The following is a 12,863-nucleotide window of genomic DNA, read 5'->3' on the forward strand; positions in this document are numbered from 1 at the left end:
TTTTCTTAACTATTTTTATTATAATGCCTATATAAAATTATTCTCCACTACTTTGTACATTTACCGTAACAATTCTACAGACAGACAGACACACATATAAACAATTTGGGTCAAGATGGAAAAGATGGGCGCAATCAAGATAGAACTGGAAGCGCATTGTGACCAGCAGTGTATAACATCTGATAGTCTAATTGATAGAGGTGATATATACATATACATATATATATATCTCCCATGCTAGCATAGAAAAATTAATGTAAAATAATCTTATTTTTCCCTATATATAATAAAAAATAATTTGAGATTTCATAAAGCTGTCCAGGTTTACAGAGAATGCTTTAAAATGACAGTATGACCATCTAATCCATCTTTAGATATTACAATAGGCTGTGTGTAAAGTAAAGGAACCATGTTACAGAGTCCTTTCACAGAACAGGTGTAAAGAAGGCACTCAAAGTGTACTTGAAAGGGAGTACACTGGTCAATCACTGGTATATGGATGTCAATTCTGGGTTGACTGGTCAAACTGACAATTTCACCATTTGTCTTTGTGAGGTTTGCAAGAAGCTGTTTGCTGGCATCATCTGAAGCAAATGAGAGAAAGGAAAAATAATATAATTTTAAAAAGTGCAGTAAGTGAGCATGGGAGATATATATATATGTATGTATATATCACCTCTATCAACTAGACTAGGGGAATACTTGAATTAAGCAGAGTAAATAAACAGAACGGGAGTATTTCAACTAGGCACAATGAGTTAACAAAACAGGAATGCTTATTTTCCTCTTGAATTCAGAATGGGATAGAGAGTTTGATATTTGTTTGTATGTATTAGTTGAAAGGGGAAGGGACAGGGCCCACAATGTTCCAAGACTGAAAGTGGGTGAAGAATGTTGAAGTTAACCTCAATTCTGGACTGAATATTTAACTGGCACTCTATTGGTTAGGATGATAAGTGTTTCAGTTGATCCAGCCAATCATATTAATTTCACCCGCTTGTGAAATTAACATGCAAGTGGCCAAGCATTCCACAGGCATGCATACCCTTAATGTAGTTCTCAAGGAGATATAGCATGACACAGAATGTGACAAGGCTGGCCCTTTGAATTACTGGTACTACTCATTTTTGCCAGCTGAGGGGACTGGAGCAACGTGAAATAAAATGACTTGCTAAAGGACATTATGAGTTGCCCAGGAACTGAACTTACAACCTTACAGTTGTGAGTCAAATGTGCTAACCACTAAACCACATGCCTTCACAATATTTACAACAAAGTGGACATCACTAAAGGCATCCAAGGACCAGGAGGTAGTCTCAAACTGGGAGAAAAATTAAGTCTACAACCCAACATAACACATGATCTATCAGATGGGTTTCTTAAGGTTTCTGTAAACCCAATTTCACAGAAAAAGCTAGGGTTAACCAGAGGCTATAATAGAAGATGCTACCTTAAGGTCCTGTGCAAAACGGGACTGAACAAAGAGAACTTCTTAAGCACATAACCAAAGAAAGATAGAAATAAATCCAAACCTTCAGTGAAAATCTGCCAACAGCTGACCATGTCATTGGTCAATGAAACCCCACTTCTGAAACTGATGTCTAACTGGAATGTTAGACAACTTGATGAACATAAACGGACAGTTTCCAAAAGCTGAGCTTTTGTCTTTTTTGGAGTGATGCGAAATCTTGTCTTATCTAAATTACAAGAATTTTCGTTTACCGATTCTTGTAGTTTTTCTATCTTCATAGGAAGCTGCAATGGAGAGAACAAAAATTAGAAATGATAAAACAGTGAAATGAGTGTTAATGATATCCAAGGAGATAAATTGTTATTATGTCATTGGAGAATAAACATCAATGAGTGTAATCAAAGTAATTAGTGCAACTGGTTTAAGTTACTTACATCGGACAGGGAGTTTGTATGTAAATCAAACAGTTTTATGCGGTGGTTATTAGTATCTGCAATGTATATTAACTGCTTGGCTGCATCAACTGCCAGATCAGCCGGTTCGTTAAATGATGACAGTAATGGATCAGTAGAAATCAAGTCCCCTGGCTGACCGCAACCAATCAATGTAGAACAAGATTTCGATGACAAATTGACGCGTTTGATCTGCAAAGGAGAGAGAGAGAAGCTGAAGTAAAGCAAAGGAAATGTTTATTATAAATAATACTTGGAAATAATCATGTAACTTCCTTACCGCAAAAAAACCCCCTGCAGAAATACAACCAAAATACACACAGCATACATAATGACATGTATCTCAAGTGTTTTTGTAACCTGGGCTGTGGAGTCGGAGTCTTGGAGTCGGAGTTGTGGAGTCGGAGTTGTGGAGTCGGAGTTGTGGAGTCGGAGTCAGAAACAATTAAGGGGCAGTCAGATTTGGAGTTGGTAAAACTATACCGACTCCGATTCCGACGCACAATATCTTTAATATAAACCAGTTACAACATATAGGCCTACTCAAAGTACAAGCGTATGCATATGCTTTATGAGATATGTAGACCACAATCACTTCATTACATAAAGAGGAGTCGGAGTCGGAATCGGAGTCGGAGGTGCCAATAGTACAGGAGTTGGAGTCAGAGTTTTTTGTTTCGACTCCACAGCCCTGCTTGCAACTCAAAAGACTATGGAGCATGAATACAAGATTTATGAAGTAACAGCAGCCTTACCTTGTGGTTATAAGTATCAGCAATTATGAGGGGACCATCGGGAGAATCAGTTAACAGCTCAACTCCAAGAGGATGTTGCAATTTTGCCTCAATGCCGGAACCATCCACATCGCCAAAAGCAAAAAGATTCTACAATTAAAGATTAAGAAATAGATAACTGATATAATTAACGATTTATTTAAATTATATAAAATTTTAAAGAACTACTGTAGGTAAATAGAATAAAAATTGGCAGAAAAAGGGAAATGGATTGTTACCCTTCCTAAGTATACACATATTTACCATTCATTGGAGTGCGGCCATACTGGGGCATTGCCTTCAAGGGTTTAACTCTTTAGCATTCAAATTATTGTCAAATGTAACACTCATTTATTCACGCATTATCCAACAGCTCATAGCTGAGATGTGATAGTTTATTTTTAGAATGACATTGTAGGGTAGGTATGAGAGGCCAGATCTGGCCAACTTGAACATAAAAGAGGCAGGATATTCTGGCCAGATATGGCCTGTTTAAATGCTAAAGGCTTAAATCAAACAAATCATTGACAGTACCTTTTTTTTTTTTTTATTCCATTTAGTCTCTTATGCCAAACCTCTTTGTTACTGGCATGTAAACAAACCAACACAGGTTGTCAAGCAGTGATGAGAGAGATATACTCATGCACACACAGATATACACATATATACAACAGGATTCTTTCAGTTTCCATCTACTAAATCCACTCACTTTACTTGTAAATATAAAAAAAAAAAAACTTTGTGTTACATTTTAACAATCTCTTGTACCCTCTCACCTTGTTTTACCCTCCAGAAATAAGGCTTCAGAAAACTGTACAGAAATCATATATATATATATATATATATATATATATATATATAACAGAGTTATTAGTGAGGGTTTATTAATCTGGGCAAAATATTTTAGATTAGTAAAGAACTCCAAATATTCTTGTGGCAGGGTCCAAGGTTATGGTTCATCGCCATTCTATGTTGTAAATCCATGGTTATGTTTCAGTTATAGTGTTTTTTTTTTGTGCAGTTATACAACACATGACATAAATAACAGTCAACCTGAAGGCATTGGTCAACCTGAAGAAATAGTAGAAGACAACTGCCCAAGCTGCCACATGGTGAAAATGAACCTGAAACCATGTGGTTATGAAGCAAACTTCTCAACCACACCTGCAGCCATCTAATAATTTACATATTTATATAAAGGGTAAAGACCCCCTTCGGTCATGAATGACCGTGGGATTGCACCCAGAAAGTTACCCTCCAAAGACTGACACAGCTTGGCACCAGTGCCGTTGCAACTCATTTCTACAGCTGAGTGAAATGGAACAATGTGAAATAAATGGTCTTGCTCAAGAATACAACACACAACCCAGTCCAGGAATTGAACTCACTACCTCATGATTGTGAGCCCGACTCTCTAACCTCTGAGCCATGCGCCTTCACTTACATTTACATAATACTTTCTATAATACGATAAATACATAATAATTTATACAATAGTTATATATTAATTTAAATATTATATATAATTACACAATAATTTATACAACTATGTAGGAGTTTACATCAATTATGATTCAATTAAATATGATGAGAAGATTACAGTAATTTGAATTTACTGGACTTTGAATCTCTTATTTATATTTTATATATAACTTGTTTATATATATATAGCTAAATTATATATATATAAGAGTGCATGTATATAAACACCAACAATGAAATTAACAGACTGGAGAAATATAGTAAACATCTCTCATAATAACACACCTTGTAATTAAGAAGATTAATTATGTGTGAAATAAAGCCATGATAATTAGGATTATTAAAGGGGATTAGTAACACCGGCCAAAGCTATATTTTCCAAACGACTTTCTAAATAGCCTTTAATCCTCCCTCCCATGCAAACACACACAACAGAGCCTATCTAAGGTTGCTTGACCAGTTAGAAATAATTTTCAGATCATACCATATTTACTTGGGTAGTCCTCATATATGCTGCTATTTTGATGCCACAAGTGTCTATGTGTTTACAGACTGTATGCATGGTCACATTTGGTTGTGTGGTAAAGCATTTCTTTTCGTAACCCATGTAGTCTCAGGTTCAGTCCCACCATGCAGCATTCTTTTGACTGCAGCCATGCTGGAGCACCGCCTTTAGTCGAGAAAATCGACTCCAGGACTTATTCTATCGATCTCTTTTTGCTGAACCGCTAAGTTACGGGGGCGTAAACACACCAGCATCGGTTGTCAAGCGATAGTGGGGGGGACAAACACAGACAAACAAACACACACACACACACACATATATATGACAGGCTTCTTTCAGTTTCTGTCTACCAAATCCACTCACAAGGCTTTGGTTGGCCCGAGGCTATAGTGGAAGACACTTGCCCAAGGTGCCACGCAGTGAGACTGAACCCGGAACCATGTGGTTGGTAAGCAAGCTACTTACCACACAGCCACTCCTTTGACAACAAAGATATACTAATATATATATATATTTGACAACATGGTCACACTAGTAAATATATTTTTGACAATATAGGGACACTAGTATATATCAAGTTACCGTAGGATTTCTCTCAGCTCCAACAACTGCTCGGACGGCCTGTGATTTCAAGTCAAAACACCGAATACTTGAACTCTCACAGTCAGCGATGTAGACACAATGCTGTGATGGACAGTAAGTTATTCCGGATGGCTGTGCAAAGGAAGCTTTCAAAGGGTAGCTGTTGTTCCGGTTCTCTTCACACCCGCTGCCAGCAACGCAGACACAGGTACCGCATTCATATTGGCTGTTGTATAGAATATTTAGAAAACAAATACAAAACATTAGGTAAAAAAATGACTTCAGTTTTAACAAGAGCAACATAATAAATGTTAAAATGGTGATGACAATAATCCTTTCTATTACAGGGACAAGTCCTGAAATTTAGGGGGAGGGCTAGTCGATTACTTTGTCTCCAATGATTAAGTGGTTACTGATTTCACTGAATTGAAAGGATAGAAGGCAAAGTCCACCTCAGCAGAATATAAACTCAGAACATAAAAACAGATGAAATGTTGCTAGGCCTTTTGCTCAGCTTGCGAACAATTCTTATTTCTTTATTGCCCACAAGGGGCTAAACATAGAGGGGACAAAGAGATTAAGTCGATTACATCGACCCCAGTGCATAACTGGTACTTAATTTATCAACCCCGAAAGGATAAAAGGCAAAGTCGACCTTGGCGGAATTTGAACTCAGAATGTAAAGACAGACGAAATACCGCTAAGCATTTCGCCCGGTATGCTAATGTTTCTGCCAGCTCGCTGCCTTAATGATGATGATGATTTATTCTAATTTTAACCAGCAATTTTGAGGGGACAGAACAAATCACTTACATTTACTCTGGTATTTGATGCGTGTGGCCTAGTAGTTAAGTTGTTGCACTCATGATCGCTAGATTGTGGGTTCGATTCTCTGATTGAGCAGTGCATTGTGTTCTTGAGCAAAACACTTCATTTTGCTCCACAACCCTTTCAATCAGTAGGGAATGTTAATCTGCTTGCCTAGCCAGCTGGGTGGCGCCATTTGAAGGCTAAAACAAGTGATGTGTAACAACATCTGATAACCTGGTTGGTTGATCATTTGACTGGAAATTTTATCTTATAATGAAGTAAGGGCTAGAGTGCTACGACCCAGGAAACAAGAAAGATAAAGTTAATGTAAATATTTATTTAATGAATACACCATTGTGAAATGATCTTTCTCTGCATTATGATAGGGTACAGGTGAAAGGAGAAACAGGAATGAGATTTTGGTACATTCATGCTTTTCTCATAGAACAAAATAAAATAATTCCAATGGAAGATACCCAGTAGTTGTAAAGCAATACTGTGATGAAATGGTTATTTACCTCTTTTGAAACCAAACTGTATCTTGCAAGAAATAGGCCCAGATTTGATGTGAACCAGCCAGAGCAATCAGGAGGACATCGTGTTTACCAGAAACTGAAACTGAAACAGAGATTAGATTTTATACCTAACATTTTTAGAAATCACAATGTTATAAATTACTCTGGTTTCTGTCACATTATGTGGGTACAAGACACATCTCTCCATGTAGGGCAAGCTAGTCTGTTACAGGGTAACTTCTCTCAAGCTGAAGATCTGAAACCAATCACAAATAGCCAGGTTAGGTTGACTGCAACTGTTATTAGAATAATAATAATAATCCTTTCTACAAAAGGCACAAGCCCTGAAATTTTGGGGGAGGGGTTAAGTCAATCACACTGACCCCAGTACTCCACTGGTACTTAATTTATCAACCCTGAAAGGATGAAAGGCAAAGTCGACCTCAGTGGAATTTGAACTCAGAACATAAGGACAGACGAAATGGCACTAAGTATTTTGGCCAGCATGCTAACCATTCTGCCAGGAACTTAGACCATAAAGAGCTAGGACAATTATTGCAAGGCATTTTGTCTTACATTCTAACAATTCTGTTAATAATAATAATCCTTTCTAATATAGGCACAAGGCCTGAAATTTTGCAGGGGGTATAAGTTGATTACATCAACTCCAGTACTCAAATGGTACTTATTTCATTGACACCGAAAAGATAAAAGGCAAGGTGATAGTAAGAGTCTCACACACATGCACATGACAGGCTTCTTCCAGTTTCCAGCTATAATAGAAGACACTTGCCTAAGGTGCCACGCAGTGGGACTGAACCTGGAATCATGGTCATGTGGTTGAGAAGCAAACTTTTTACCATACAGCCATACAAAAACTGTATTGTGGTCCTACAACTGTACACAATACTATCAATATCTTTCGTTCCTATAGGGTACTTACCAACAGAAGGTACCATCACCAAATCATAAGGAGAGCAGAGGGGTTGCTGTGTACCAAGCTTTCCTCCTTCTTTATCATCACCTTGGAAACCGGTTCCTGCAATTGTGGTGACTTCATTGTTGGACAGATCAATCTACGACGACACAAGAATCAGAAAACAATATGAGTTAGGGAGAATAACAGATACTACGTGGCTCAAATTCCATGGAATAATTTAGGGAGAGCGACAGATACAGAGTAACTCAAACTCCCAAGTGTGAGTTATGGAGAGAGTGTGAAAAAAGAGTAAGTGTGTGAGAGAGAGAGAGAGAGTGTGTGTGTCTGAGAGAAACAGAAAGAGAGAGTATGTGTGAGTGAGTGTTACCTTTCTCACAGAATGGTTATCACAGTCGGCAACGTACAATGTCTGGTTGTTTAGGACCAAACCCTGAGGATTATTGAATCTGGCATTTTGAAACGAACCATCTTGAAACCCTTTCTCAGGTCCTCCAATAACAGTCTGAAATAACAAGAGTAGAAACATGTATAACTTAATGTCACTCATGACCTGAGCATGGATAACAGTCTTGTTTTTTTGAATGGTTTCCGTTAAATTTTTAATGACATTGAATATAATGATAATGGTGAATCCATCTCCCTCTCTCTCTCTCACACACATACAGAGGTACACACATTAAGAGGCATACATGTGATAGTAAAAAAAAAATGATAAAAGCAATGATGATGGTGATGATGATAGTGGTGCTGATGATAACATATAATAGTTACAACAATAATGTAATGATGATGATGATGATGATGATGATGAGGTTAGTAGTAGTGGTTGTGATATTAGTTTGGGGAGATAATTATGGTAATGACAATGATAATAGTGTGATGATGTTGACAGTGGTGATGGTGATGGTGGTGGTTTTGAAAATATTCTTTTCTACTCTAGGCACAAGGCCCGAAATTTTGGGGGAAGGGGCCAGTCGATTAGATCGACCCCAGTACCCAACTGGTACTTAATTTATCAACCCCGAAAGGATGAAAAGCAAAGTTGACCTCGGCGGAATTTGAATTCAGAACGTAAAGACAGACGAAATGTGGTTTTGAAAATATTGATAGTTATCATGATTTTCACCAAGGTAGTGATGAGTCACAACAACAATAAGAATGGTTTCTGAGCTCAACGCAAGGCCAGCAGTTTAGAAAGGAGAGAGTTAATCAATAACATCAACCTTAGTACTCGACTAAGTTTATAAAAAGGATGAAAGACAAAACTGACTATGATGGGATTTGAACTCAGAACGTAAGGAGCCAAAACAGATATGGCAAGAGATTTTTTTTTTTTTCCACATTCTAATAACTCTGACAGCTCACCACCTAACAATAAAAGTCATAATAATCCTTTTTTATTTTGGTATGAGGATAGCAAATTTGAGGGTAAGGAACTCAATTACATCAACCTCGGCAGAATTTGAACTCAGAATGTAAGGAGTTGGAAGCAATTTGTCTGACATGTTAATGATTCTGCCAGTTTACCACCTTAAAAATAATAATAATAATCCTTTCTACTATAGGCACAAGGCCTGAAATTTGGGGGTGGGGGATAGTCGATTACATTGACCCCCAATATTCAGCTGGTACTTATTTTATTGACCCTGAAAGGATGAAAGGCAAAGTCGACCTTGGTGGAATTTGAACCCAGAATGTGAAGACGGACAAAATACCACCAAGCATTTCACCCGGCACGCTAACCATTCTGCCAACCTGCCACCTTACTTAATAATAATAATAATATTTTTAGTACTAGTGACGATGATGATGATGATGATGATGATGATGATGGTAGTGGTGGTGGTGATGATGATGATGATAGTGACACTAAAAAAACGATGCTGATTCTTACATTAAGAATACTTACCTTAATGACACCTGAGGTAAGATCACAGCCAAGTATTCTATTGTGACCACTGTCTGAAATGTATAACGTTGACCCCTGACTATCAACACACAGCTTGCCAGGAAACTGGAGAATGTCTTCGCATCTCTCTAAATCATTTTTCTCGAAATGTAGTGGCAACTGGTGAGGTTTTATTAATCCAGTCTCCCCGTAATACTCTAAGGCAACATCAACAAATTCCAATATTCTCTGTCTGTTACCTTCTCCAGCAAACGAGTGAAGATACTCATTGTTAGGCCCAAGGACAACAAAGGTTGGCCAACAGTTTATCATGAGTTCATTCCAGAGGTAAGCATCAGGATCATTAATGACAGGGTGCATGATGTTGTGACGTAGCACAGCATTCCTTACATTGTCCAGCACTTTCTCGTTGTTGAATTTAGCTGAATGGACACCGATCACAACCACACCTTTCTCTATGCTGTAAGTTTCCTCCAGCACTTCCAAGTCTGGCAAAACATGAAGGCAATTCATGCAGCAGTAAGTAAAGAAGTCTAAGACGGCCACTTTACCCTTCAGATGGTTGGTCAGTGAGAGAGGAACAGAGTTCAGCCAGTCACAACCTTTACAATAAACAAAAAAAAAAAAAAAAAGAAAGAAAAAGACATGAAAGTGTTGAGAAAAAAAATATATGTGATACAGTAACACAAGGGTACAGATCTACATATCTAACCCTTTAGATATCCACCCAAAATATCCTACCTACAATGTCATTCGAAAAATAAAACACTCCTGAATAGGCACAGGAGTGGCTGTGTGGTAAGTAGCTTGCTTACCAACCACATGGTCCTAGGTTCAGTCCCACTGTGTGGTACTTTGGGCAATGGATTTGGTAGACGGAAACTGAAAGAAACCCGTCGTATATATGTATGTGTGTGTATATGTTTGTATGTCTGTGTTTGTTCCCCAACATCGCTTGACAACCGATGCTGGTGTGTTTACGTCCCTGTAACTTAGTGGTTCAGCAAAAGAGACTGATAGAATAAGTACTAGGCTTACAAAGAATAAGTCCTGGGGTCGATTTGCTCGACTAAAAGCAGTGCTCCAGCATGGCCGCAGTCAAATGACTGAAACAAGTAAAAGAGTAACCACATCATCAGACTCTTGAAGCTTTGAGATAATGCAATGACTAATTCAAAACAATGTGAATAAACAAGGATTACATTTGATAGAATAATCTGAATGCTAAAGGGTTTAGAAGTGCTAAATCACTTTAGGAGCAAGTTTTCAAAATAACCATATTTGATGGCATAGGAGACACGCCCTTATTTCAGCTGTACAAATTCAGGAAAGGAGTTTTTAGTGCATTAACACTTTAGCATTCGAACCAGCCATATCTGGCCAAAATATTCTACTTATTTTATGTTGAACCTGGCCAGATCTGGCCCCCTGTCATCTACCCTGTAATATCATTGTGAAAAATAAACAATCACTTCATCTAAATCTCAAAGCTACAAGAGAATGCATGAATAATCCAAAGCAGTGAATAAATAAGCATCACATTTGACCAAGTAATCTGAATACTAAAGGGTTAAAGGCAAATATTCTTATACTGGCTTAAGGTGCGTCTATAGATTTATTGTAGAAACTTTCCATACTGAGCCAGGGTGAGGTCTATTTATAACTTTATTTATGGCTTGTTTCAAGAATTCCAAGAAGAAAAAAAAAAAACGTTTTGCTACACACAAAAGGGTTGGCTGACGCAATTTTGATGTCTAAAAATAAATTTTATGATAAAGAAAGTCTGAAATCAGCGACTGAAATTTAAATAAAGGGTAGACCAACAAGCATATTATAACGATCGCAATAATAGTTATGTTAATGTAAATTAATAATGAAGCAAAAGTTAATATAACTGTGTATATGTACTGTTAGTGTCTACAACGACTGTCAGGGTGTAATGTTTATTTGACTTGGTGTGTTTATACCAATTTGTCTGCATCGAGAATTTTCGGTTAATATAAAGATCTTCACTCGTTCACAAAAGCCAAAAGAAGACAGCCTGTTGGGTGTTAACAACTGTGAGAAAACGAATATGACAAAAAAAAAATTGCGCAAACGAACCAGGTGGGGGAGAACTTTCGGAAAATTCACAAGATCCGATTTTTCCGTCATAACTTTCGGGAAAATGGATATATATTGATTTTATTTTTTAACGGAATCCCACGTTTTTGGTTATGGAGGATCCGATTCTGAAAAAAATTGAAATTTTAAAAATGCGATTTTTGAAAAATTTCTTTTTTTTTCAGAATAGTATCCTCCATAACCCCAAAACGTGGGATTCCGTTAAAAAAAAAAAATCAATATATATATATATATATATATACATTTTTCCGAAAGTTATGACGGAAAATCGGATCTTGTGAATTTTTCCGAAAGTCCTCTCCCCACCCCCAGGTTTATTTGCGCAATTTTTTTTTGTCATTCGTTTTCTACACATTTGTTAACACCCAGAAGGCTGCTTTTTTGTTTTGTTTTTGTTAACGGGTGAAGATCTTTATATTAACCGAATTTTCCTCCATGACAAGATGTGTGCGTATATATATATATACACACACACACACAGGTGGATGTTCAACAAGTACAAAATCATTTTGAATTTCCTTAATAATAAAGCCGTTAATTTACAATACAACGGAAGCCGATCATGCGACGTTCATGCTTTTTCTGGAACAAACTGAAGCAACTGGACAGTCGAAACCGCTTGGCGAAGTCAGCTCGATATAAGTTTAGCGAAACAGAAATAAAGAATGAGCGAAAGTATGTTTTAGTTTGAAGAAACAATAAAAAATGATAGTTATACCGTTAAAAACTATAGAAATATATAGATCTAAATAACTGGATATTAACTAACCGACAGGAAAATCTGGTATTGTGAATTTGTACTTGGAACTAATTAATGCCAAATGTTCGGTAATCAGATCCCGTCTTTCCTTTTGAAGAAGTGTTTCTTCTAATTTCATCTCCAGGTCTCCGCATAATTCCAAGACACTGTTTAGATCCGCCATAATTAACACATGGGAGCCAAGGAAGATAACTCTATTTTCTAATCCTCAGGTTTTTTTTTTGGTTTTTTAATTTTCATTCATCACAATACCTGCATCGATTCTCGTTCGATCACCGGTGTTAAACAATATCGAGCCTAATTAATGCTTAGATACGAGAACGCTTGGTAAACCATGCTGCTGTAAGCATTTGATTTACAAGAAGTCGGTGCAGGAACGTCTTTGTGGTCACTGGTGCTGGTAAAAATAACTGTTAAATCTCTCCCTCAAAATCACATCTGCTGTTTTCAAAAAAAAAAAAGAAAGATGACATTCGATATACAGTAATATAGGATTGTCATAGCTGGAAAGACTATCACCATTGCAAGTCGAACGGTAAT

General features: G+C 37.2%; 1 protein-coding gene across 1 annotated transcript; it reads right to left on the reverse strand.

Moving 5' to 3' along the window:
* LOC149133173 (NHL repeat-containing protein 2-like) lies at positions 1-12,863 on the reverse strand. The gene is made up of 10 exons (XM_089359416.1): positions 12,333-12,863; positions 9,440-10,041; positions 7,898-8,032; positions 7,534-7,666; positions 6,594-6,693; positions 5,266-5,491; positions 2,679-2,807; positions 1,906-2,115; positions 1,533-1,755; positions 1-584 (listed from the first exon to the last, which is right to left on the reverse strand). Exons 1-10 carry the CDS (start codon positions 12,484-12,486, stop codon positions 325-327), a joined length of 2,172 nt encoding a protein of 723 aa, XP_089215542.1. The 5' UTR covers positions 12,487-12,863; the 3' UTR covers positions 1-324.

Source organism: Octopus bimaculoides, chromosome 11 (assembly GCF_046866305.1).
Source record: "Octopus bimaculoides isolate indiv1 chromosome 11, ASM4686630v1, whole genome shotgun sequence".
In the NCBI taxonomy this organism is placed as follows: Eukaryota; Metazoa; Mollusca; class Cephalopoda; order Octopoda; family Octopodidae; genus Octopus; species Octopus bimaculoides.